The sequence below is a fragment of the Helicoverpa zea genome, chromosome 19, assembly GCF_022581195.2.
Source record: "Helicoverpa zea isolate HzStark_Cry1AcR chromosome 19, ilHelZeax1.1, whole genome shotgun sequence".
NCBI lineage: Eukaryota > Metazoa > Arthropoda > Insecta > Lepidoptera > Noctuidae > Helicoverpa > Helicoverpa zea.
Window position 1 is genome coordinate 10,871,564 of NC_061470.1, and position 27,072 is coordinate 10,898,635.

General features: G+C 36.1%; 1 protein-coding gene across 8 annotated transcripts in view; it reads left to right on the plus strand.

Moving 5' to 3' along the window:
• Positions 1-27,072, plus strand: part of LOC124639323 (homeobox protein cut) — a 136,564-nt gene that overhangs the window by 65,931 nt on the left and 43,561 nt on the right. For all 8 annotated transcript variants that reach the window (XM_047176619.1, XM_047176620.1, XM_047176621.1 and 5 more), the window contains one exon: positions 1,515-1,829. In XM_047176619.1, coding sequence (XP_047032575.1) covers positions 1,515-1,829 — 315 coding nt within the window. The remainder of the gene's footprint in view (positions 1-1,514; positions 1,830-27,072) is intronic.

Below are 27,072 nucleotides of genomic sequence, written 5' to 3' on the forward strand. Positions count from 1 at the left end.
AAATAACGTTTGAAGCAATAACTAACTGTGTAGGAAAACATTAAGACACGGGAGCAAACACAAATATTTACTTATTACCGTATTGGAAGACTTTCTTAGAATCCTGATCGTTTTGAGATGTCGTGTCGTGTTCCAGTTAGAATGCCATTAGTAACTGTTTGTGTTACATGTAGTGTATCTAGATATGTGTGAACATATCATACAGGTTCATAAGCATGTACCTTTGTAGAAAAAGTTAAAAAGTTACTGATTTCGTAGGTTTATTTATAAGGATTTGCTCTTTGTAGTCTAAAAATCTCTAAAAGTCTGAACTTAAATACAGAGTTTGCATTGCCAATTAACAAACTACAAATTGGATAAATTCACAAATACTTAGGCAATCTACAATGAATTATAAATACAAGTTAAGAGTTGGCTGATAAAGAAGAAAGTTGTGTAGCTAATATAATTAGACAAGTATGGTGTATAATCCGCTCATCTTTGGTTTCATCAGAAACATGCGCCAAGTGCGTAAACAGCTGCGTGTTTAAGGCGTTTCAGACAAGATTTTCACGCTGCGTTAACGCTTGTTAGTTTTGAAGAATGTCTGCAGAAAAATTCTGAATTTTCCAATCCATATTTGCATCAATCAAAGCATGTAGTACCCATACTACAGCTTCAAGCTCTTTTTTGTTAACATCATTGTCTATATCTTCCATATCGTTGTTTAGTTCGTCCTTTCACCAAGTCAAGCTATGTATAACCAAAAGCCGCTTCACATTCGCTGTGTGTGTGGCATCGCCCTTCTAATCTGCGTCCATATCATGAGCTGATAGTATCTGTTCAGGTGGCGTGCAGTCACGCGTTGCTGCAGTCTTGTGCTCTTATACTTTAGCTTTCTTTAACTAATGACTCATTATTTTAGTTAAGATTTATTTTTAATGAGATATTTTTCGGTGGTGTTTCGGTGGACTTGATTTTTTAAACTGTCTTTTCTAGTACTGGATGGCTTATGGTCTAATAGTTTTCCATTTAATTTATTTTTTTGTCTGTTTTGAGCTCATTACTCGTAGGCAACAATGCTTCATTCGTATTAAGGTCAAAAGTTCTATAAAAATCAAAACATGTATTGTATGCCTAATGATTAATTTATCACACCACATTGATGGCTTTTTATAAACAATACAACGTAACAAACACCTTTTTCATTATTTCACCAATAGCTAGTCGTACTTCCGGCGATCGCTGATAGCCTCAATGATGATGTTACCGGAAGTACGTCACTATGGGAACTGGTAATTAGATTACATTAATACATTTGCGCTCGCGCTTGTGAAAAATTTACTTCCTTTAGAATATTGTTGTTGCTTCAATGCAGGATATTGATGGGGTCAAATTGTTTTATACATGTACCTAAATATTTATTTTAATAGTGTGTCTACATACATTAGATATCTATCCATCTACACTTAACTTATAGTTCCTACTTACTATGAAGTTACAAAATTCTCAAAATCCTTTTTTCATTGTTCCAGCGAGCCACACTGGCCGAAAAAGAAGTGACCACGTTGAAAGAGCAACTGGCCACCACCAGTCCGACTCCCCTTCAGGCCACAGTCCCAAAGACCAATGGCTCCCACATAGAACCCACCAGGGACCAAGCCACGGAGACGAGGATTGACAGGTTCAGCCCTGACATCAAGGAAGAGAAGCACGACGTTGATGACGACGTAGAACAGAAGATGGAGATGGCAGCCACCGGGAGAAGTAATAGCAACTCCTCGAGGAGTAGTCCCGTGGTGCACCAGCCGGGGAACCTTGAGGGAGAGCTCGCTGCTAAGGAGAAAGAGGTATGTACTTTTGGAAATCTAGTAGTAGTACAGTAAATGGAACTAGCTGAAGGATTTGTTCTCTTGATCTAATAGAAAACAACAGTTTAAAGGGTATTTAACATAATGCTAGAACCCTTAAAAAATATTAAAGTATGTAGAAGTATTGCGGTGAATATAAAGCATTAATGAAGTTATAGCTGTAAAATTTTCAACATAACAATCTATCATTCATCGTGTAAATTCTTATCATATAACCGCACATTCGAATGTACCACATTTATATATAGGATGTCCTATTACTGTACATGAATCTTTTCATATATCAGTGCCACTATCCACGATCATAGGCCATGTGGGCGGCCATCCACCAGTTATGACAACACTAGCCATTGACACAAACGCTGCATCACCGCTCTATTGCTCTCAATTAGAGCTGCGCCCAGTCGACTCGCGTTAATTGACTGTATCGATAATATTGATTGATCGATTGGTGGGCGGCCAACATTGTTATCGACGGTTAAATTAATAGGTGATTGTGTAAATTTTGAGACTACAGAAAAATACGGGTCCATTCATTCCTAAATGAAAATACGTAAAGTTTCTTACAAATGGGAATTCATTGTACAGGTGAGAGTTGTCAAAACTACTTGATCACATCGCAACTAGGTACGTAACTTTTCCAGGAACGGACTTTCTCAACAAAAGCTTTTAAAAGAGCTTGTAAAAGTTTCGAAAGAATAAAATAACAGTTATAGTTCGGCCATTCAGAGAATGCGTTCCTGACACGTCGCGATTGAACTGACGACGTAACTACATTCATTGATTATTGATATAATAATGTTGTTTTAATGCTCCTCAATTGTTAAAACGGTAAACAACCAGCAAAAATATTTTTATCGTAACTGCAACGCCATTGCAAAGTTACGTCGTCAGTTCAATCGCGACGTGTCAGGAACGCATTCTCTGAATGGCCGAACTATAAGAATCGTAACTGGGCCAGTAAAACGTTAAAAAAAGATCGATTTCACTAAAAATCGCGCACATATCACGCGTGTACATGGAAACTCAATTTAGAAGTAGCATCACGTTAAACAAGTCTTCACTCTTAAGAGGTGCGGAAAAAGTTATCATGTCTTGTCGACATTTCGACATCGGTGTTGGCACAACACTAATTGAAATTAGCAGCGCGCTCTGATCGCTTGCCAATGCCAATTAAGCCAGAAAAGATAATGTAGTATTAGAGAATAGATAACTATAGTTTTTCGTGGCATTATGTTCAATGTTAGATTACAATCTGAATCTAGTATTTCCGGCGTATTCTCAAAGAAATTCGTATCGCTTCAGAATCTCAGAAATAAATAGGCTAATGAGTATTATTCGTGTTATTGAACGAAAATAAAATCAAGCTCAAAATTTTTTACAATATTTTTGAGTACAAAAACTTACAAGAACTTGTCAATACGCCTCAACAGTCTGCTTCTGAGAATCTCGTATAGACTTGAGAGTTATACTAGGTGGTTTGATTCCAAGATCTGGAAAACCACCAAAAGTACCAGCATCCTTCCATGATGCATTTGTCAAATTCCTTATAGACCGTGCTCCAATTAGCCATCATACTATAAATAACGTTCGTGTCGCGTGTCTCAGCGAGCTTCATAAACGGTGATATTTATTTAGTGCAAGGATTACGTTCGTTCGGTGCCGATCAATCATCCCATTGAACGTATCCTGTTTCCTCTGCCTAGGGATGTGCAAGCTGATCACTTATCGATGTTTTTAAGTTATTGATATCGATAAGTATATATTTTATTCCTATTTTGAGTCCAGCTTTGTTTATGTCTCTTGTTACGTTGATAAGGCCTTCGTCGAGTATTTAGTTTCCTCTTCCACCATGAATGGACAAGATGATCCTAATAGCTAGTTAAGAATTTCCTGCTACAACAGTTAATAAATTAACTTCCTCTCTATTATTGTTCTTAGTAACCTCAGACTTTAATTCTATCCAGCCTTCGTTTGCAGCTTTCATCATTACCGTAGAAGCAAACTTTATAGATGTTATCGTAGAATTAATACTGGCATCTAAAGATTTTATCGATAAAATCCCACCCACAGTTCGCCAAACACATCCCTAGATCTAACCGACTGTCAAATCCAATTCAGCATTGCCCCCGCGCACGTAATTGATTTATTGATCGTACGTTACATTCGATACAAGATGAGCTGCGCCTGCGATGCATCCTTTACTCACAATTTCTAACTAGTTGACCGGCTGACCTCGATCACATAAGTCATATGGATTGTAGGGGACGATCGTACGAATCATATTGAGTATTAATGCTTTGTAGAAGTACAAATAGGGGATATTTCTTTAAAAAAATAACATAAAAATGAAAAATGAAGACAAAGAAACGATATCTATTAACAAGATGATTGGAACTCGGTTTTGCATACGAAGTAACAATGTCTATGGGAACTAATAAAATCACCATTGACTTGAATAATAAAAAAATGTGTAATCGCACAAATATGATGACGGATATGTGATGCTACAGTCACGCATCTTTGCATGCTGAGAAACTGATTACAATGACTGCTGATGACAGATAGAGAGCTGTCAGTACGCTGCCTGCGTGGAAAGTATCATAATCTTACATGATCATCAATGTATAATGTTATTGATATATCGTTCCCTGATGATGTAAGCAGCTAAATTATAATTATGAAATGAACGAGGTCTGTGAATGTTCAGGAAAATCATTTTGGATGTATGTATGTAGAGGTAGATGTTTAGGCAGTGTATGATACTCTCTGCAAAATAACACAAGCAGACCATACTGAAGACTCTATACACAGTATCAACACAAACATTTACATGAAAGAAACTACACAAACAATTCATGAGTCAAAAACAGACCCCCATCCATTTGAAGTGGTGCTCATCGCCAATGCGGCCGAATTTCAAAGAAGCCTAGTTGCAGCCGCTTTTCAGAATGCACCCATTCATGCTTCAGAATCATTAGTCCATTGAATCACCGAATTTAAAGCAAGCGAAAACGCGGATTTGAAACGAATTTTCGGCTCTTTGTTGGGTATTCAATAGCTCTATATAATTACAAGTATGTTTGAGTTTATTGGTGAAAAATGGGCGATGCTTTTTGGTTTAGATCCAAAGGGTTGATCTTTTTTGGTAACGGAAAACCAATTTTTCAATGCACATTTCAAATAGCAGCAGCAAACAGAAATAAAAAACGGCAAAGTTGTACAATAAATTGAAAATAATTCAAGTGCAGTAAAAGCGACAAAAAGACACGCAGAACACGAAAACACCAGTGCTATTGAAAACAGCCCTCCAGAATACTTGCACAGTGTCGAAACTCAATGAGTTCGCGATATAAAAGCTGTTATTTGCCGTAACGAACGCCTTTGTGCGCAGGAATGCCTTTACAAGCACTATCTTAAAGACGGATTGCCGTACACCGGTGCGCGGCTTCCACGCGGGGGAGACACAAGCCGCTATGACGGCGCAATGCAAACAATCCCCAGCAATAGTTTCCAACGAACTAGCCATAAACAATCCGATAAAGGTACCGAACGAACAACTTTTGATAGTACGTTGCTTTTTATGCAAATTCGTATGGCGTTGCGAAATATCGATGTGCTCAGCGGGCTCGTTGTCTTCGCTATTTATATCTCTTGTTATAGCTTTAATTCCTGCTATTGTAGTTTTGTGTAAGGTTGTGGGAAGATTTATTTTAAATCACTGTTAGAAAACTTTCTTCAAAAATCATTTTGAGTCGTAATAACTCCGTGATATTTTCCTTAAAATACCGCCGCAGACCAATCAATAACAATTCAAAACTTTCTTAAATCAAAAACTCGTGCAATCTGATTCAAAAGGAAGTTATCAAACGAAAAAGAAGACCTATTATCGGAATGTCATCAAAAAGGAATAACACAGCTTCACCCTTTCGCCAACTTAATTAAAATCTTCGCAAAAAATCTCCGAAGGAAAAACTTTGACCCTTCGATAAGGTTAATAAGTTTTTAACTGTGGCTCTGCAGACTGAAAAATTGTACCCTTTACTTGGAAATTTGTCGAACAATCAAAGAATATCAAAGATTCCATGGCTAGGGTCTATTGTCGCGATTTCTTGACTTATAAACCCCTTTGTAGTTGTTTGGGGTATTTTTCCGAAGATGCTTTATTATAAACTTTTTTGTTTGTTTGCGGAAAAATGTCAACGTGATATCGGAAGTTGGTGAAACGTTTAGAATCAGTCGTGACAGGATTATTTGTATTTTACTAACTTTAAGTAACTCTTAAGTAAATAATGTCTTTCCTATTTATACCAATACTTTTGGTCTACTAACTTTATCAAAGTCATCAGTTGAAACGCTGACCATTCCTATCAATTGATTAGAATTAACGAAATACGATTTAACGTATGTCGCCGCCATATTGTGATAAATGATACACGATGATGTTTCATTTTTTTTGTAAATTGCCTATTTATCACTTTAAATCATGTTTCTGTCTATGTAATGGTCAATCTAATAAGATTTCTCATGTAATTTGAAAAATGTTTGACGAAAATTTACACTTTGTTGCATTATTAAGAGTTATCTCCGGATTTACTGAAACAATTTTCATAATTCTTTTCCCAATAGCCAGCTACTTTATTTGGGAGTGTCATAGGGTATATTATTTCCATGTGTAAGAATTTATTTCCTCGGAATATGGATGAAACCGCAGGTGTTAGGTGGTGTAGGTATAAAACTATTATTATACTAGGTACCTAGGTATCTGTTGACGCATTATAAATAGATAATGTAACAAGAATAGCTTCTCCTGTTGGTTCTAGAGAAATATAAATCTTGTCCACTGCAATGGATGCGTTACTCATACCCCTTGTACATACGTATCAAAAGATTTACAATATTGACTCTACCATTGCGACAAAAGATAAAGAGATCTCTTGTTTTTCTTTCACAATCAAACGAACAAACAAAGCTTGTTATTCATTAAACATATAATAAACTTATTGTATCATAAACAAGCAGTTAGTAACATAATTACGCCGACAGATAGCGCCCTTTGTAATAAAACCTTATTTTAGGAACGAATCTTTTTAAATCTCGCGTACAGGCACCTGTCATTAAATGTACACAGCCAGACACCTGACATCAAAACTAGGTAAACATTACAATACAAGCGCATTTATACGAGGCTACTATTTAATTTCTGAAAGCAATAATAGTGCTACATAAATCATAAACACCTTTCTTTTTAGGCAGTAAAAACGTTACTTTCATCTCAGCGCGCATAGATGGCGCTGTACTAAAATCCAACTGTAAATTATAGTTTAATGTCACTTCACGGCGAGACATGAAAGAGTGACGATGCTATTTTTGTACACACCAAAACGAAAACACTCGAAATTAGTTTATGACGTTTGTCTGTAGTTCGATTTATTTTAATTTTGTTATTTTCGGGGGCGTCCGTACGCTTATTATGTGTTGGTCGTAAACCGTGTAGTTCGACACTGAATTATCTGCCGCTTGGCTTGACTAATGATGGCCGCAGTAGGTATTCTCTAATTTAGTCTTTATTGACATTTATCGATGATCGGCCACTCACGCGCCGGAAACTCGACCACAATTTGATGTTACTTCACACATTCCAACATTCCAATGTTTTTTGTTTTCAAATTGTATTTGTCAGTCAGCGAGCGGTTTTTCATTCGCTCGTTTCCTACATTCGTAAGACTCATTAAGGTTTCGACAAATGGCATGCTCTTCATATCTGTCTAAACTATTATGTGTTCGCGATTTTTTGATCTATATCAAAATTTGAGTACTTCCAAAATTATTTTATACTTCCCAAAATAATGCCATCTCCACTGCAAGCTTCTCAGTGTACCAACAGTGTTGTTGCTCACGTCTGGTTCAGTAATTTATTGTTATCCATCGCACAATACGAAGCTAATCATAAATTTCGTTAACAACTGGAGCGATCTATCGACATTAAATTAGCAGTGGTCTATTCACTGATAATTTATGTCCCTAAGACGATGCCAAAACGCGACCGTCTCACACCGAGAAGAATGACAATATATCGATGGATATAATTCCATCGATAAATATACGACACCCAATAAACATGACTAGTATCAAGCTTGTTGAAATAACATATTTTGAAATAGAAATTACACACGCGATACAGTTTGAAAAGATCATCAACATAAACAAGCATTTGCTTGACATACAACATGGAGACCACAAGTGAATTGACTCTAACTAAATAAATAATAACGTTTTCGCCAACGCAAATCCATGTTTGATTATAGATACGCGCACTCACACTCGTGACCTTAACGTTCTGATTTCCAAGCAAATCAAAGAGAAAGCATCGAGGGACGTCGACAAGAGAAGCAATCAGACGGCTCATCAAACGCAACCTATCATCTTGTCAGAAATCGGCACGCACGTTAATTTAATAACAAAAAAAGCCTAGAGTTACATTAGAAAAAAGGACAAAAATAAATGGTAAGTAGTGTGCGCGGCTTCTCTCGCTCGCTCGCCCGGCGACGCCCGTAATTACGCTCCGAACACGCGAGCGCAACTTGAAAGCAAATGTCAAACTCACATATTTATTTCTCAGTATTGAATGCGCTCGCTTCTCGGAAGATCCGATGTAAACATCATCGTGTCGATGATGAAAGCGATCTGCTTCTTTGTACTCGATGCTGATTAGTCTAATTTTATCCGACAAAAAACCACCACAAATATGTAATTTGTGTGTACCGTGACAACGCTTGGCGTGACTCGAGGCCCAATAATGACCGGAAAGTGTTCGGTACATCTCAGCCGAGTGGAAACTTTGTTAGTCAGTCAGCAATGTTACTTTAATAACCTCGTAATTAACTAAAACGAAGACGGCTCGTCGAATTCGTCCCGGTTTATTTATACACGGTCCCGCGTCGATATTCAGAAGCCAACTTGATAGATTCATAGCAGCGAACATCAAAGAGCGTACATTAATCATAACTCACATCAATCGCCGGTGAAACATTTCTGTTTTTATTGTAAATCAGTATTAAAAAGCGACAACGTAAGCATATGAATCAAACGTGCGCCTCGAGACGTCGACTATGTGCAATAAATTCGTGAAAACGTAAATAAAAAGTGTAGCGGCCCGATCGGACCACCCTGCGGTACACCTGTTGAATCTATTAGCGCGCACCGCCGATACTATCGGCCGCGGCTCGTGTGTCCTGCCGCGCGGTGCTGCCTGCTCCCGGCGAGCACCACAATCTGCGTCAACATCTGTCCCCGCGATTGCTTCCCAAGCAAATCGAGCGTTTCGATAGTTTTTTTAAATTACAGCCGATGTAAGTGCGCCTCGACTGCGCCAAACTAATAAAAGTTATACTTCCTACGAAGTGATATTTATGTATGTATTACGTCTGGTTTCCATCTTTTACGATCGTCAACAGTTACATATTTAATGTTCGATGTTTATCAACATTTCTTTCTTATGCAGGTTTTAGTGGAGCGATAAATTATTTATCATCAAAGACTTGCTTATTTTGAAACTTTTGTTTCTTCAGCGCGGTAATTCCTGGGTTTACAGCAGACGTCACTGACATTATTAAGTAAACGCCCGTACTCTTTTATCATACGATTTGATGTTTTAAGAACGGATCGTAAATTCAAAGATAGTGTGTGAAATGATTACATTTTGGCAGGACTCGAAGAGGTTGTGTGTGATGTCAGTGTGTACATAGATGTGAACGAGTATTACTCAGTAGTTTGCTAATTGAGTCATTCTGAAAATCCGTGAAACACTGACGCACCCTCCTAAATTCTTAACAATGAATTGGAATTAGAGCATTTAATGAGTCTAGTCTAACGTCTGTGCATTTATTGCCAATATGCCATTAAAAAATCTGCTGCTGAATTTTATTCTCATTTCTTCTGATTCCGTGACCAAAGTCAGACGCTAGTATTCGTTACCTTTGTAGCCTTTCATGTTGTGATTCAGCCCTCGATTTTACAACAAGGCCATAGAATCCGTTTGCAGCTCTCTGTCGACTTTTTATATTTAAAAGCTGTCTTTGTCTTTCCGAAGTGTTCACGTTTAATAAGATGCATCTGTTACTACTATATTTTGGGGACATCTTCCAACGTCATGTAGTGGCGGGCGACCGTAGGTATTTGGTTACAGGATTTCCTCGTCCGCAATTTTAAACCTTGTGTCCTTGTAATAAGGATTATGACTTGCAGCAATATTTACACCTTTGATGTATTTCGATTTCTTTTTGTGTGAGAGAAAATTTTCGATTGCGCATCGGGACACGACAGGATGAGTAAGAGTTGTCAATATTTTTAACGGCTTATTCATAAATGTCTCACTGAATCCGTTTTCGAGATAATTTTGTTAGAATTCAGAACGTTCACCTTACACGATATTGGAATAAAAAGTGTATAACAACTACAATCGCTCCTAATTCAACGACTCCTATGTTCTCGTTAAATAAAGTTATAATACACTATTTGTCTGCCATCAAACTCTGATATTTCATAATAATTACGTTATTCACCGTAAGATTTGTCAAGATATTCCAAATATTCCTCAGCATTACACATCACTTCATTATTCGTTTGATCACCTAATGTTTTATGTATCTATATAGTAATTAGTTCGATCTCCTGATCATCAATATTAATTTGCAATTACAATATCACGCCTCTGTACATGATTAGGTTCATTCCAGTTTGATTAAACTTTAATACGTTTTGTTTATTCATGATTTACTAGCTATGTTTTTGTTCAATATTGAACGTTTGATCATCCAAGTTTTTATAAGGCCTCTTTTATGGGGGATTAATTTTTTTGCTCTCGTTAATAAATTATGGCTTATAGGCGTCTGGTGATAATTAATCTTAATTATTTGATTAAGCTACGGATATGGCAGTCATTTCTGGTCTGGTGGAGTTAAATTATTATAGTTTGATGGCATGTTAGACACTAATACATCTACACTTCAATGGACGAGCGCTAACGAATCAGACGATATTGATGACCGCGCCACACACGATAACGAACGAAACAAAGAAAAACCAAACATAATCAGTAAGTAAACGGATAAAAAGCCAATCTTCTAAACTCAATCGCTTTTAATAAAAACCAGTAATTATAAATGAAAATGGCTCCAATACTAATACATAGGCAATTATCGTCGCAGCTAACGATCAAGGAGTATAACACTTATCGGAACTACCGCCATATTACCTTAACTAAAACCTTATTGGGTTTCAATAAGAACCAATTTGTTCCGCGGCTACCGGAATCTAGTTAAGCACGAAACTGGACCGAAGATGGCGGTGTGTAGAGTCTAATATCGTTTGTAGTTGTGGTGGCTCCATATGTAGGGCCGTGTTAGTTGGAAGTGAACACGTGTGCGGAATATGTCAATTCATTATAAACTTTGTGTCGTATAGAAGATGATTTGTGACATATTATAGAATAATGCGGTATCTGTTAGTACATGCATCCATTAAGGACTTATTGTTTCGTGTGTAGATACCGCCGAATTCTGAGTAATTGACGAAATTCGTCGGTGTGTGCCTGTCATTATGTGTTTAATTAGTTTCTGTCTGTTTATTGTTCGTATTATCGATTCTAGTTACGTTATCGTTGGGAAAGTTCGGTTTCGGATGAATGGGTAGCTTGAGTGATTCATACAATGCTTAGAAGTTTACTTAGTTGATAGGATCAATTGTTCTAGCTTCTGAAAGTTGCGTAACTTTGCAAAGATTATTCCTAAACAAAAAAGCTTCCCTGTTCCTTTTGAATTCATCAGCGTTATATAAAAAGTTTTCGATCAGACTCGCCCTACCTGCAACTTCGTCAAATGCAATTACAGCCCGTCGAGAACATTCGACTATTGTTTTTATTAAAATTAATTCTGAAAATCAATCAATTCAGAAGTTTCTTGTCGTCCCCTGTTGTTTGGAACATTTTTCTCTTTCCCCCTCTTACAGACAATAGAAAATGGTTATTAATATTCCTTGTAAAAAAACAGTGGTGCTAAACAATAGGTGTTGTTAATTTACTCATTAAGGATTCATGGGGTGCGCCTCCCCCCGCCTCACCCTCAGAGAGGGGGAGGCAGATTCACACTGATATTGGCTTCCTTTGATACATTCGGCTTTGCTACAAATTGAAATTTAATTTTGTATCAGTTGATGTGTCGAATTGTGGCCACTGGAAATTAACAAATGATTACAGCCATGCCTATTTTTTGTGTTCCGCGAGTAGCGATAAAATATCACCATACAATAATAATCTAGCTGAAGAATAATAACATAACATTTTGGCTATAAATCAGGAATTAAAAAAAAATACAATGGGGCACAAAACAGTCGATAATTTTAATAATACTTTGAATGACAAAACGCCATGACCACGTGGCGGGGGTCAGAACCGGTCGTAACCGGTTCTTAATAAAACACCATTCAATCGAATTTCGTACAATCTACCACAAATGTAAAGAAACTCCACAATGACATGTCACGCTATTCTGACCTCTAGTTGATTCTAATAAGGGTGATAATTATATAAGACAGGCTACGTTATGGAACTGATTGGTACATTTTGATCGGCCATTCATTCGCCAGATTTGAATCTACGCAGATGTCCAGCTGGTCATATTAAATCGAACGAGATCTATTGATAGGATTTTTTTATTGTTGTATTAATGGTCAATAGCGAATGAAAGATCGCGTGACTAAAAAAATCAGAGCTGTTTATTTTCTAGGAGGATTCTATTACTGTTTCAGACTGTTTGTGTAAACCCTTCGAAATCTATGGTCACGATATCGTGATTCGGAAAATGTCAGGTTAAGAGCTTAGAATATTTGCAAAGTGTAGGAATATTTCGTTACTGTTAAGCAAATTTTGCTAGCTATTATTTTATTTGGAAAGCACACTTTAGAATAATAAACATGGCGAACTCTTTTCGGTTAAGTCGAATTCATCGAGAAACTTCGAAATGTCGTTTTTACAGTATCTACAAAATAAAATACATTATTTTCCACTCAACAGAGCACTGAAATAATTAACATGGCATCCGATCTTACGTTAATTGAACGTTTTCTGCAAGCCATCGAAACAAAGGCGTCAAAAGGAATATTTCGCATAAATTATTATTTTTCCTCTTTTTTCCAACACTTCATTGTTGGAGATATCGTTAATATTAATTTTTTGACACGGAAACACTGCGTTTTAATATTCGTGATACAGCCCTTTGTTATTTTAATGGCTGCCGATATTCCCTTTGGTAACTTCGTCAAAGAAGTTATCTATTTGCTTTGGTTGCAATTCATCGGCCGATTTGGGGTCGGAATCGGTTCTATTTGAACAGTAATTAAAACTAATGACTACAGTTTCATGCAGAATAAATTCCCTCCCAAAAATCTGACGAAAATATTGAAAGGAAAGCGGCTTTTACCAAATGCAAAGAAAGATATCACAGCTCTGATTACTGACTAAGTATAGTGCATAACAAAAAAAGCTTGCGATAAGTGTGAAGCGAGAGGAACGGCTTCCTCCGGATAAGAAGTAATGACGCAACAAGTAGCACGTGTAAGCAGAATCGATCGGTAAACAATCGATAAAGGCCGCGATTTAGACGGTAAGTCAACGGCCTGCTTATCGACAGGTCAATAATTCAGTGTAGTTTTAGTTGAGCGAACTCACGATTATCTGAACTCTTGCGATGGTGTGCGGCTGTCAAAGTTTTCAAACCCTATTCGTAGACTGTTCCAAAATTCAAAATTCTTATATCAACATTTTTAATTCATGTTCTGGGCGGATTTTTGAGTTTTCAGTTGTCTACATTAGAAAGAGCGTTGGGTTTACTTGTATCATTCTAAATAAGACGTGTTCTTTACTACTCGATGACCTTTCCGAACGATTATCATAATCGTCTTCCACTATAAAATCAAAAACTTCAGACAGGTCTCAGCCAAACTTTGAGAACCGCTCCCAGTGATCGATATACGCATTTTGACAAAAACAATGTACCCGATACGATGATAAAACGGTTTTTATATAATATTTTTGTTAAAAACGTTTAGTAACAATTGTAAGCCAACGGTGGACAGATAAAGTGTGTATCCGTTCCGAGTGATTGTGAAAAAACTTGCTGATTGTATTCGGGATATTCTGGTGCTGAGGTCGGTTTAATATGTTTAGCTTTATCATTGTTATCATTGTTTTCATGTAATCTTATCATACATAGATGATCATTTAGTACTCTGAAGTTTGTATTGTATCTATGAACGAAATCAATGTTAGTTCTGAATAGAGTCTGAAAATAAATAGTGTTTCTAAGAAAACTGTAATTAAATGTAAAGTTTTAGTTTTTTGAAGCTAGTTTGTGACTTCTTTAAGCTTAGCTCACCTATTCTTATAAGAAATCATCTAATCAGAGATAAACATAAACACAAATGAATTTTATGAAGAAGAATGCATTAGTATTGTGAATACACACTGAAGCAGCCTTCGTTTTCCACAGCCTCAATAGACGGCTTAATAATATACAAACAAGCAACAACAAACACAACAATACTTACGTGAAACAAAACGTTTCCACCATCCGTTTAGAACACATTAAGCGATTTACTTAATGTCTTGCCACCGTCAATCAATTACAAACTTAAAGCGCCAATCAATAAGATTGACATTCGATTGGGGATCCAACCGTCCTTGAAAACATCCGATCTAGACAAGCTCCGCGAAGGATGGCAGTGTCAAGGTACTATCGACTCTATATCGATATGGTGAAGTTGATTGTCAGTTGACACGGTCTTCCAAGTTACGTCACTCCGAAGAGGATTGTTACCAATCTATCGAAATAGTTCTCTTAGGATGGAGGTCTAATGCATCGTCGTTAAATTAATGCCACGATTTATGACAGTCGGAATTAGCCCCAAACGAGGGCCAGCAATGGATCACTGTTTAGTTTTATTGATGAATGTATTTGAATACAAATAACTGTGACATTAGCCGCCGGATGATGTACGAGCGATTTTGGTGTTTACTCATTTGAGAATAGTGCCAGTTTCGGATGATGTAGAAAATTGTAGGGTAGTCATTTGTTTTGGTGATGGGCTTGCGAATAATTTTGTAATCTATCAAGTTGAGGAGGTAAATGATACGATGTTGGAGCTGTCAAATAATGCCCGTTATGATTTCAATTGGCACTCAGAATTGTAGCTTCTGTTTTGAAATAAAAGAGGTTTTTCTGAGAGTTGTTGTCATAATCGGCAGGTCCCATGACCATCGCTTGTCGGCTCGCCAATCCATCACGAGCTAATATAAAAATGTCAACGATTCGAGTTACTCAATTTGCAATAATTTTCAGTACCGCGGCATGGTTGAGCAAATCTACCATGCAGTAACCGTCTGCCGTGGATAATGAGGTTCGATTCCGCGGGAAGCAATTTTCTTCTATAATACGCCGATTTTTATTTTTATGATCGTCTCGGAACAATGACTCGTGTGACTACTGTTTACAATAGTCTTGCGAAGCTATCAAATGTTTGACGAATATGTTGAATGGCAAATGTTTCAACAAATTCGTCAAATACAGCAAATAATTGATGTTGGCTCAAATTTTTGGAAAATACAATGCTTTTGTTATCACAAACATGTTGTGTGTCTAAGATATTGGCAAGTTTATACAAATGTTTGAGTAAGTTTGTATAAAATTTCGCAGTTTATTGCTAATTTTTATCTGAAGCGCCGTTACCTCAAAAAATTATAATATTTGTCTACTATTGTACATTTGTATCTCACACTTCGGCATAAGTAAAACCTATATCAATACCTACTCATTATCATCAAATATGAAGACTCAAAAACACTGTATTTTCTAAAGTTTTTCTTTAAACTCTTCATTAAGATCAATCTTATTGTCAAAAACTTCAACATTTTGACCAAAACCATCGACAAATTGTTCAGCACCATCCTCTGTTTATTTATATTACAAAAGAGAGTATTTGTCTCCAATGACAATAAGTATTGGAGGGCCCTCGATAATTGAGAGGGGTCTTAATAACCTTCGATTATTTATTTAGGAATTTCGCCACCTGAGGCTTTGGTTAACAAAAAAACTCCTACTAATTATTTTAGACTTCCTTCAAATTCATTTCCACCTTTATCGACATCATCTTTAGATTCAAAATTGTCTGTTTTAGCAAGTTTTTTTCTGAAAAGGATTTAAATCGAGCTGTAAGCTGTGGTTTACATTATTTTTCTCGTTTCGTTTGTGTTTGTAATTAAAGATTTTTTAGACAAACATTTAGCATTTGAAATGTTTAATAAATCTAACATATTTTATTCTGAGTTAAACACTGCAAAAATAGACGTTGTCTACAACAATATAATATTTAAAAGTAACTGCAAAAGTTAATCATCTTAATTCTAACCACATTCAAAGATGCATACATATAGAAACACACATATAAAGACGTATGCTACAAAAGAGGAGGTTGGGGCAAACCGATACACAATTAAAGAGGAAAACAAGAATACTTGTAAGTACTACTGTTAAGACGAATGTTGCGTAAAATCGACGCTCCCTCCCCTTCTCCCCCTTCCCCCAATCGCTAGGGACGACTGATTTACGATATCTAAACGAATGGGCTTTTGTTTTTTGAATATTTTGGGCATATTCAAGATTTTTATGTCTTGCGGTTTAATGAGTCTTTTTAAAATCAAACTTATTTTTTTTGTTTTTTTTTTTTTCTCTAATAAAAAATTATAAAGAAAATAATTACTAGACTGCTATTACTAGATTTAAAACAGTATCTTCTCAGTAATCCACCCTATAATAACAAATACGAGTGTTTTATCCAATCTAATCCACAGTACTTCATACTTAACCATCGTATTTAACCGTTAAACTTGGAAACGTCTTCCATCTCATTTGCATCCAACATATAGTAGGAATCGGTTTTCCTGGTAAGCACATCCCTGCCCCCACCCACCCCTTCGAATTCGGCGTTTTCTTTCTCTAATTGATAATTCTTGCGATCCCTCATCGGAGCTACAATAATACAATTAATTCCCTTATGCCGAGACCTACTTATAAATTTCTTACGCGCAACCCTTGTAAGGGTAGGTTCACAATGTATTTATCTGTCACTTTATCATTCAGTTTAGCAAGACAACAAAAATCATTAAAATGGGTAGCTAACTCAAGAAAGTATTTAGATTGTCGGGTCTTCTTTACCAATATTTTTTTTTCTAAGTCAAATTTGAATAAAACTTTTCACACTTATAAGGTTAACAACTAAATAAGTTTTTGTTTTATAAAACTTCAGCTGAAATAGCGGATTTATTTCCGTCCAAACTTTCTACTATATTACGGAAATAGTCGTCTAATTTTATACTTATGTAGCCAATTCGTTGAGTCACCTGGCTAGACAGATTAAAATAACTTATTTTATTTGTTTGTGTTTTTGTTGTCACAACATTTTGTAATAATATCCAAAAATAATAGTTTTTTTTTTCGAAAAAATAATGTTAACTATTTCCCGCATCGGGATAAAAAGTAGCCTGTGATGTCTGATGTATCCAATAGACAATTTCTTGGCAGGATCTTCTCCAAAAAATCTATGTTACCGAAATAACTTTACCGAGTTTCCATCAATGTGGAACCCCCTTAACCTCGTGCTGTATGTGTCGTGTTCACCCTTCAGACACCGGAGACTCGCAGTAATTGCTTCCCCGATGCGAGAGCGCATCTTTTGTTATCCGCTACTACACAAAAACATATTTAATACCGCGAGTTGAGAATTGTGACGTCACATTTGTGTAAAACCGCGAGTTGACGTGACGTCATAGTTAGCACGAGTAACTTTTTTACTTTTTTTTCTTTTTTTTGGGTTAATTGCGTGTAAGTTTTATTTCTTTTTTGAACTAAGATAACTTATTGTCCCCTTTTTATTAAGAACAATAGTCTTACACGTGTTACCATACATTATGATATTGTTTTCTTTTCAATGTAGATATAGATTTCTATTTACAATTTTGAATCAGATTCTTGCTAATTTAATGGGCAAATAAAAATGAGAGTTGTGACCTAAGTGACATTATGACCTTATGGCAAAAAATATTATCTAACCAACAAATAACATGAGTCACGCTGATAAAGCTAATAATAATGCAATTGATTTGAAATACCGGATTTTATATCGCAATAAACAAATTATTTATTAATATTTTTATCAAAGTGCGAAATACGTTCGGAAGTCACAAATTATCGCTGGCAAAATGCATATTTCAGATTTCATTATATTGTATGAAGATACAGTAATAGAAGAATTACTTAAATATTTTGGTATTTCATTATAATACTTCCCAACTTGAAGATATCGATAATTTAGTATCAAATTGTGCGATGGTCCCCCATCTCCCCTTTTCCAGATGGTTTGCCGATTTGGCCGGCTCCACTCTTTACATTTAAATATGGCGGCATTATGCTCAAATACAGCTGTAGATGATTTTATTATTGCCTTCCTTCGTGTTTCAGATCGATTGAAAGACTTCGTAAATAGCTAGGTCAATATTTGTATGTTTTTCTGTCTCTTTTGTAAACTTCTTAACTAATAATCTTCATTTTATTGTTACAGGTAAATTCTACACGGACAATCTATACAGAAACAAACCTACAATACTACAATCAATTAGTAAGTTTCCTGATCAAAATAAAAAGAACTACCAACATTAAAAATAAATATTTTAATTGCTTCCTATTGATATTTGAAAACAGAACAACATGGCTCCAACTGTCAGTTACACATCAAAGTGTTACAATTCAACAGATACCGGAACAATCGCCATTAAACCCACTCGATTACCAGTAGAAATTTGTCAATATTCGAACGCAGCGGCCATTAATAGCGTTAATCTTTAAACGTCAAACGATTAAAAAGTCGCGTGACTATAAAAAGGCACCATTTTTAAACGCAACTTATCGACTGTCACTTGTGGGCGATAACGTTTGAGTAGCCGTTACTAAAGAGCTTTCGTCGTCGGCCGAGGTACGGCGAACCATATCGCGTTAAGTTGCTACAGATACGTAAAACCTAATCGCGTGCTCGTGGACACTCCTCATTGGCTCACAGATAGTCTTGATACATTATCGTTTGATTCGAAATTCGAATAGCATTTCTATTGTACGAAATGTCACGAAAGTGTTCGAATTTCGAATACGAAAAAAAGTTTATTTGAATAAAGAATAAGCGTTAAATAAGTAATTTATTCAAACACTACAATTAACAAGTCATAAATAAATAGAGGAGTTGACGTTAAAATAATGTTTAAGTCTATCAAATGTCAGGCAGGATAAAAGTGGCATTAATAAAAGGTCTAAACAAACATCTAGAAAGTGTCGGTGTGTATAACAAGCAATTTACGATCCGGTAGAAATTGTAAAAAACGTTTGCCCTTTTTAAAGTAATTACATAATAAAACTACGAGCGAGTAATAAAGTCACAAAATAACGTAAAATCGATAATCTCAAGTGGAACAAACGGAACAAATATAAATAGCTTTGAACGGGTTATTAATTTTTCTTTCGTATTTAATTTTTTTTAACTGCGCAAATATTCAAATGGGGATTTTAACGATTATTTTTATTGACACTTTATGGTTCGGAAACTGAAAATGACTTAGATATGATCCGATGCTCGGACTTTAACGACTGCACGCAAAACGCCATTTTGGAAAATGGAGCGTTCGAGAATGAGTTACAACCTCCTTACGTATTCAATACTAATTTCGTTTTTATTTTTCTTTTCATTAAATGTCAGTGAAGCAATGATATGCAAACCCATTAGGAATTATTCCTGAAAACAGGGTTCCTTACATCAATTACGTTCATATACGTACAATTTTAACCCTTCACCAACTAGAAATATACGAAGTCATCAAAAATCAATGAGGCGTCTTCTCGCCAAAAGATGAGCGCATTAATCATCTCACGCGATGTTACGACAATGGACAGAATCTATAAACACATCCCCCTACACCCTGGGCCACCCTCCGCCCACACACACACATAATTAATTAAAATTATTAATGACAGCGCGTAATAATGAATAATCAATACTCTCGAGTTACAATTATGAGCCCAATAAGTATGCGGTGGACGGGTTAAGCTTGCCGCCAAAACATTCAAAAAACGAACAGAAAAAAATCTTAAACTGCCTGTCATTCAACTGTCAAATATTTTTGTAAGAATGTAGTTGCCAGTTGTAAGCTGATGAAAAGAGGTTTTCTACGTAATGACATTGGCTGGTTGGTTTTCAGACTAACTGCTATACATTCTTGATAAAAATGAATTCGACGATTTTGACCTGCTTCAAACAAAAACGTAGTACGACCTTTAACTTTCCCAGAAATTAACTACACAGTTTCGTATAATTCCTATTACTAATTCCAATTTTCTATTCAAATTTTTACAACACACACCAACCCATATTTATATGATTAATTATATACATTTATTAGCAAAACTGAGGGTAGGTAGTGAAGGGGTGTAAGAAAGGGTTGTGTGCTATTAATATTTATTTCGTATGCATAAGTTACACCAAGGATTGATTGCTAAGCGCCGAGATTTCGCCATTTTGATTGATTCGCTTAGTAAAATGATTCATACTTTTTGTTCGTGTGTTTTGCTTATTAATGACTACATGTACCGAGGTAATAATAGCAGCCGCAGTATATTAAAATTATAGTACATTAAATATTTTCTAGTAAATTGTTTCACCAGAAATCGAAGGTGCACTCGAGACGGACACCTAAATCGGTGTTGCCTACATACAAAACCACAATTACTACAGTAATATATTTAAAAATTGCCACTTAAAACCTCGGTGCCTAGTTACGAACAAAAGTAACAATACAAAACAAGATAACAATCACTAATTGCACACCAAAAAGCAAGTCTTTAAACGCGAAAATTTGAGTGTGAAAAGTACGGACGATGCCGTGTCAAATAGTATGGGGGTAGTCACGCGACGATCGCGGACCGTGTTCCAACTACACAGCACTGTGTCGGAATCCCCTACTCCATTCTACCGGGGAGTTACACAGTGTCATAGCTGTGTGCCTTCGGGAGGAGCTCAAAATGTTATCATAGTTCGCCTGGATCCTAAGTATCGCATGTCGTCCCACAATAAAAGTGCATTTGGTAAAACATTATATAAAAGTTTTTGCACAAATACGCCTAACTACGTTAATAATGGGAAATTAGTCTCTCAATGGTTATGGGTAGAGATAATTTTGTGCATCCTATGTGTAGTTCTATTTATAGATCTTACACAGCAACTTCTAGAAATACTGAAGAATTTACTTGTCTAAAAATAAGTATCAGTCATTGTTACCGACAGCATTTTATCTACCATCATTAAAAACTTTATCAAGCTTGCCACACAAGTTTTATTACATGTCGCTCTAAGTTTAAATCTCTACACAAATACGGACAGACAAACAGACTGCACATACAGTGTCGTTCGAGCCCCCAGCAATATTTTATACTAACCCTTCGTTACAACCCTTTGATTGCGACTTTGCGATCAATCGATTGGGCCTGACCGACCCTTATTATTTACCAATACCGATAGCTAATAATATACAAAACATATACTTACATATAGAACACATAGAGTACATATAGAACATGTGACAACCCTAAAAAACCCTTTAGATACGCCATGTGTAAAAATTACGAAATCTTTAAATCGTTTTTGTGAGATAATCTCAGAAATTACTGTGCCAATTTGGATGATGGCAGCCGTTCATAGATTATTTTCTTAAGTAAATAATTGCTTGTGGATCGTCACGCTACGGAAGCTGGAGGTTAAGTTTAAGATGTACTTGATCTTTTTAAGTTCAAATGTAGATTTCTAAGCGTTGTCTTTTTACCACTTTTCCTCTTACAATTTATTTACATACATATATCGTTGCAAAGCCTTAATTAATTTATTTTCATTAGTGCATTGCAATACCAGCATGCATAAAAAACTTAAAATCTGATGAAACTCCAATACCATCACAGCGATGTCCAAAAATCACCCCCTAATCTGTCAGGCTCACTCACACACACAAACTTCACACTGACACGTAAGTTTTCGATAGGGTTCAATCGCGATTTTTGATCCCCATCTCAAATTTGGTCCCAGGAGGACCCACCCTTTTCGATCTCACTATATACAAGAATTATACATTATAGTTGCATACATACAAATTAAAACTGCGCCCTTGGGTGTTGCTTTTGATGCCCCTTTTCACTATAAGCAATGAGGTTTGAAGGAATTACGATGGTATTTTTAGCGCGAAGAAATTAGCGTCTAATTTTATTAAAATACAAGCGTTGCAATTATTGTCCTAAGTAAATACCTTCTTCATCCCGCCTTGTTCCCTAGTTATTTGCAATATCATAGTAACATCCACTCCCTTCATATTCATGTCCTCTTTCTTGACTGCCCAATCAATATTTTCCTGGGTCCACCTCTAAATACCATCTAATATCAAACGGTTCTTATAAAAATACCCCTTCAAGCGTCACCTAAAACCATATCCTACAAACTCAGTACCCCACTCACCACAAAAACCGGGAACGTTCAACAAAATATCCCAAAATGATTCATAATATTGCAAATAAAAACAAAGAACAGACGACAGTAGCATCCAACCCTCAAAAAAACAATAAAAACATATAGCACGCACCTCAGACGGACACGCGGAACCCTCGCATAGAATTAACCCTTTCGATACAGAAAGGTGAACAACCCAGTTAAAAACGGGACTTTCTTGTCTCGTGGTAAGTGATGGGCGAGCAGCGAGTTATTAGTGAATATTATTAGGAGAGTACCAAGGACTCTATAAAACAAATGAAAACAGGGGTATTGCTTCAGTCTCGCAATTACCCTTAAAGACACGTAGTTAATTAGAGGCAGTTTTTAATAACAACGATGTTATGGATCACCGAATGCGTCAATAAACTACCAGGTACACACATTTGAAGTTCAATGATATTCCTTTAACTAAGCATCCCAAATAATTTAAGTTGTCGAAGTTCGTCAATAAAATCCGCTGGCTCTTATAACTTGTCCTATAATCCCATATTTTATCCGCAGGGCGACACGCATGCAAACGAATATTCATATCGAACTTAAAAAAAGGATCGTTCATTTAGAAATAATCTGGAACGCGTCCAAAATGTCCGCTTCATTATAAACAGTTCTAGATCAAAAGCTTTTATTTTAATTGTTATAATATTGATATACGCAGTGTTTAATTGATTTTTATTACCCATTCATTAAAATTATTTGTAAGCGTTTTTGTTGGTTCTGTCACCGAAATACATCGCTGTCAATGTATTCGAAATTGATAAATTCTTCCACACATTCCATAAGTTCTGAAAAAGTAAAAGAGAAAATACAACAAATCTTAACATAGAATAGCACTATAAATAAATACGGTCCCCCAGTCGATGTATCGCCAAGAATTAATATAATTCTCGTCATTAGATGTCCGATCGCTGCGACGTCTTAGCTCCAACTGACAGATGACATTGACAGCTCCTTAATGATGGCTGACAAGAGGCGCCCTCCGACGGCCCTCTTGCCAATTTTGTTGTGCGTTCTTGAACACGTCTTGTTGTCAACTCGGTATATTAAAATATGTTTAATTATCTGAACATCAGTCGTTAGGGAAACAAGCGGAATTGGGATTTCAAAGAATTTTCGAACGTTAAAAACAAAAAACGAGACATAATGCTAAAAAATATGGCTCAATTTCCATTTTCAAGAAATAGTCACGATAACATCGGCTACCGATCAGCGCTAAAATCTCGAAATTATTCCAAACCTTACAAACTCTGCGTAATCAAAACAAAACGTACATCATTAAATATCTGCGTACGATCGCTGGCTGAAAAGTAAATTAATTCTGGAAGTGGAACAAAAAACTGCAAAACAATAAGACTTCGGAGGAAACCGCACAATTCGACCGCCATTAATTATTCAGTGTCATCATCCAACGACGGATATCAACGCTCATAATAAACTCGTATTTTGTATTGTACTTAATATATGTAGGGATCGCTTCACAATATTCGAGAAAATCTTTAGCAGACTAAAATTACACCCAACTCTTACCGACTTTTAATAACTCGGCTAGATTTCTCCAATACTGAAGATCTAAACTCAGTTCTATATTTCTAAATCCAAAATATAAAAACGTTATCAACCTGAACATTCACACAATGAGCACAATTTATTACAATCAATAAACACACACACGGACAATTATAAATTCGGCACACACACGCAAGTTTTAACGAAACTCATGCATATTTATAAACTTAATGTGTATATTATTTTATATATCTGCGCCTGTGTGGGTAGGGAGGGTCTTAATAACAGATATTCAATCAAAATCAACCCCTTTTCCTGTCCGATATCTTTGCACTGTGCATCTCCCCTTGTCGGTTTTGTTTTGTTAGTACTATGTGCGTATTCTGATAATTTGTGATTTAGTTCGATTCTACGACATCCAACATCCCATTTCACCAGGTTCGAGAAAAAAACTGCTTTAACAATGAAACTTTTTTCATATACGTAAGTATGTAACCGTTTCTTTGTAACAAAGTAACTAGTTAAACATAACGTTTCTCAGTATCACAGTGACTCAAGCAACACAATACAGCCACCCATTAAAGTTATAACTACGCACTGTATAATTTTAACTTCCCCATCATTAGTTTTGTAAAGATTCCTGTCGATCTAACGTTGGGTTTCTTCCAAATAGGAATGGCATTTGCATATGAATACCTAAACTGTACACCTTTTATCGCAACTACATAACGTAGAAAAAACTACGATGTCTAATCAAGAATCATACAACACCCCTAATGTATAACCCCGAAAACTCACCTAGAATATTATGATTGTTTTTCAAAACCCGTACGTGGATGATTTACTCATTTTTCTAAAACACCTTCGATTTCGCAAAAAGCTTCCCCTACCTTAAAAGTAATGTCCATTTCAATGAAACAGGACCAAAACGTCTGTTCTCTTCACGCAAGAAAAATTCTCCATTCCAATAAGATATTAGAAACACAAATTGCGTATCAGAAATATACAATTAATAACGAGTCGTCCAAAACAAAAGCGTGGGTAGACGCCAAAAAAACGGGGAAACATATAATGCATCAGTGAATCGTAGAATTTGAACAGTATCGTGGAACGGGGTGTATAAAATGTATAAATCTTTCGGGGTGGCCGTCTGGCAGGACTAGCCATGCCTGTGTATAGATATTTAAAATTATTCCCTTTGATACAGATGATAATTTCATTCGTAGACTTGCAGCGTCAACAGAAACATTCCATTGTTCTGTTTTTGAACTTATTGGAATTTTCTTAGTCGGCAATACTTGATCGAAGGAATACTTAAAAAATAAACTTTCTTGAAAGTTTTAAAATGACGTTAGTAGAATTGGTTTTAGATCAGTATTCTAGGAAAGGAATAACTTACGAAGGACAGCACTTACGAACTATTAAAGGACAGAAGCTTTTCTAGTTTTACCTAGTAATTATATTTTCGCTGCTAATTAAATGTTTCATATTTGGCTAAATAATCTAACGAAAACAATAAACCTAGATTCGAAATTCAAATCAGAAGTACACGTCATTAGGGTTTCGAATTTAGAAACAAACATTCGAAAATCAAACGTTTGGTAGCCGGCACGTGACACACGGCGCAGTCGGCAAACTTTTTCCCGACGCAACGAGTTGGTGCTGAAAGTTGGCGAGCCTTTGTTTCGCGCAATCATACGCTACGTTGTAAGGATGCGTTGCGAACCGCGATCTCCACTCATCCTTTTGCCAACAGTACTTTGATTTCCGAACCGCTTTGATTCAAACTTTTAAGCATCCCGTGTTTTGACGTCGAATATTGCATTTCCGTGTGTGTTTAATTTGATATTTGTTTGGAACTACACCGCCCGTATATCATCTATATTTGAAATTCATAACTTCAAACGGCGATTCCGATGAACGTTATTTAAAATGTTCTGACGCGCCGCGATCGGGCCAATAACACTCAGTTTCTAGTTATTCTCATTGTATACAATCTCACCCCACAGACCGCGACCCTCCGAGAAAAAATAATAAATTATTTTAGTTAGTATGCAAATAAGCACGGACCGATATTTTAACCTACACCCCATTGAAATAGCGCAGTTTTTTTTAAATATCTGTTCTTTGTGGTACGGAAGAACGCGCTTGTTTTTAACATTTGAAATTGGAATCATAAATAGTTCTAGTAGTAAGCTCGCTTTTTGAATTTAGAATTTCAAAGTGATTTTGAGTTTGGAATAGTGTTTCTAAATGCGAATTCAAGTATGGTTTTAAATGATGGTGGTTCTCGGTTGCCCCTTCAACATTAATCTAGATCTTAATGCGCGTGTATGTGTGGGTATCTGTTGTGTGTGTGTGGGAGACAGGGCAATGATATTTAATTCGAAGGGTAGAATTTCTCATCGATTTTAATTTTATGCGCGCATCCCGTCTCGGCGTGTATTATTTGTTTTTTATGTAAATATTCCCGATCTCTTATTCAGACGAGTGGCGTCCATTTTGCGGATTTTTTCCCTTTTCACATATTTAGACGTTGGAATATTTTAATATAATGGGTTTTGTGTTTGCATATTGGCATAACTTATTGTGAAAATTCTAATTCGTTCTGTCTATTCTGGTGTCAAGAACTTTGCTCGCGTCGCGGCTACCGGCTGTCTTTTTATTTCACGCTCAGTTTCCAGTTCGATGAATGAAAGAAGAGAGAGTGTGAATATCGAAAGCAATGTAAAATTACGAATACTATCACAATTATTCTGAAGTGTATCCCTAAAATACATTATTAAAATCGTAGCAATTCCTATGCAAACAACAGATAGATGATAGACATTGTATCTTATATTCTAATGAAGAGGTCAATGACGTAATTAAGGCGGCCCCACACACACACACAAATACCTGTCGATATATCAGACCCACCCCTGTAAACCCACAAAATTAATATAGCCGAGAGCTACGTCAAAAATCATTATATTTTATGGGCGGCCAAAATAAATGACGCTTATACGGTACTGCTGGAAAGTTTATATTCAAATTTCAC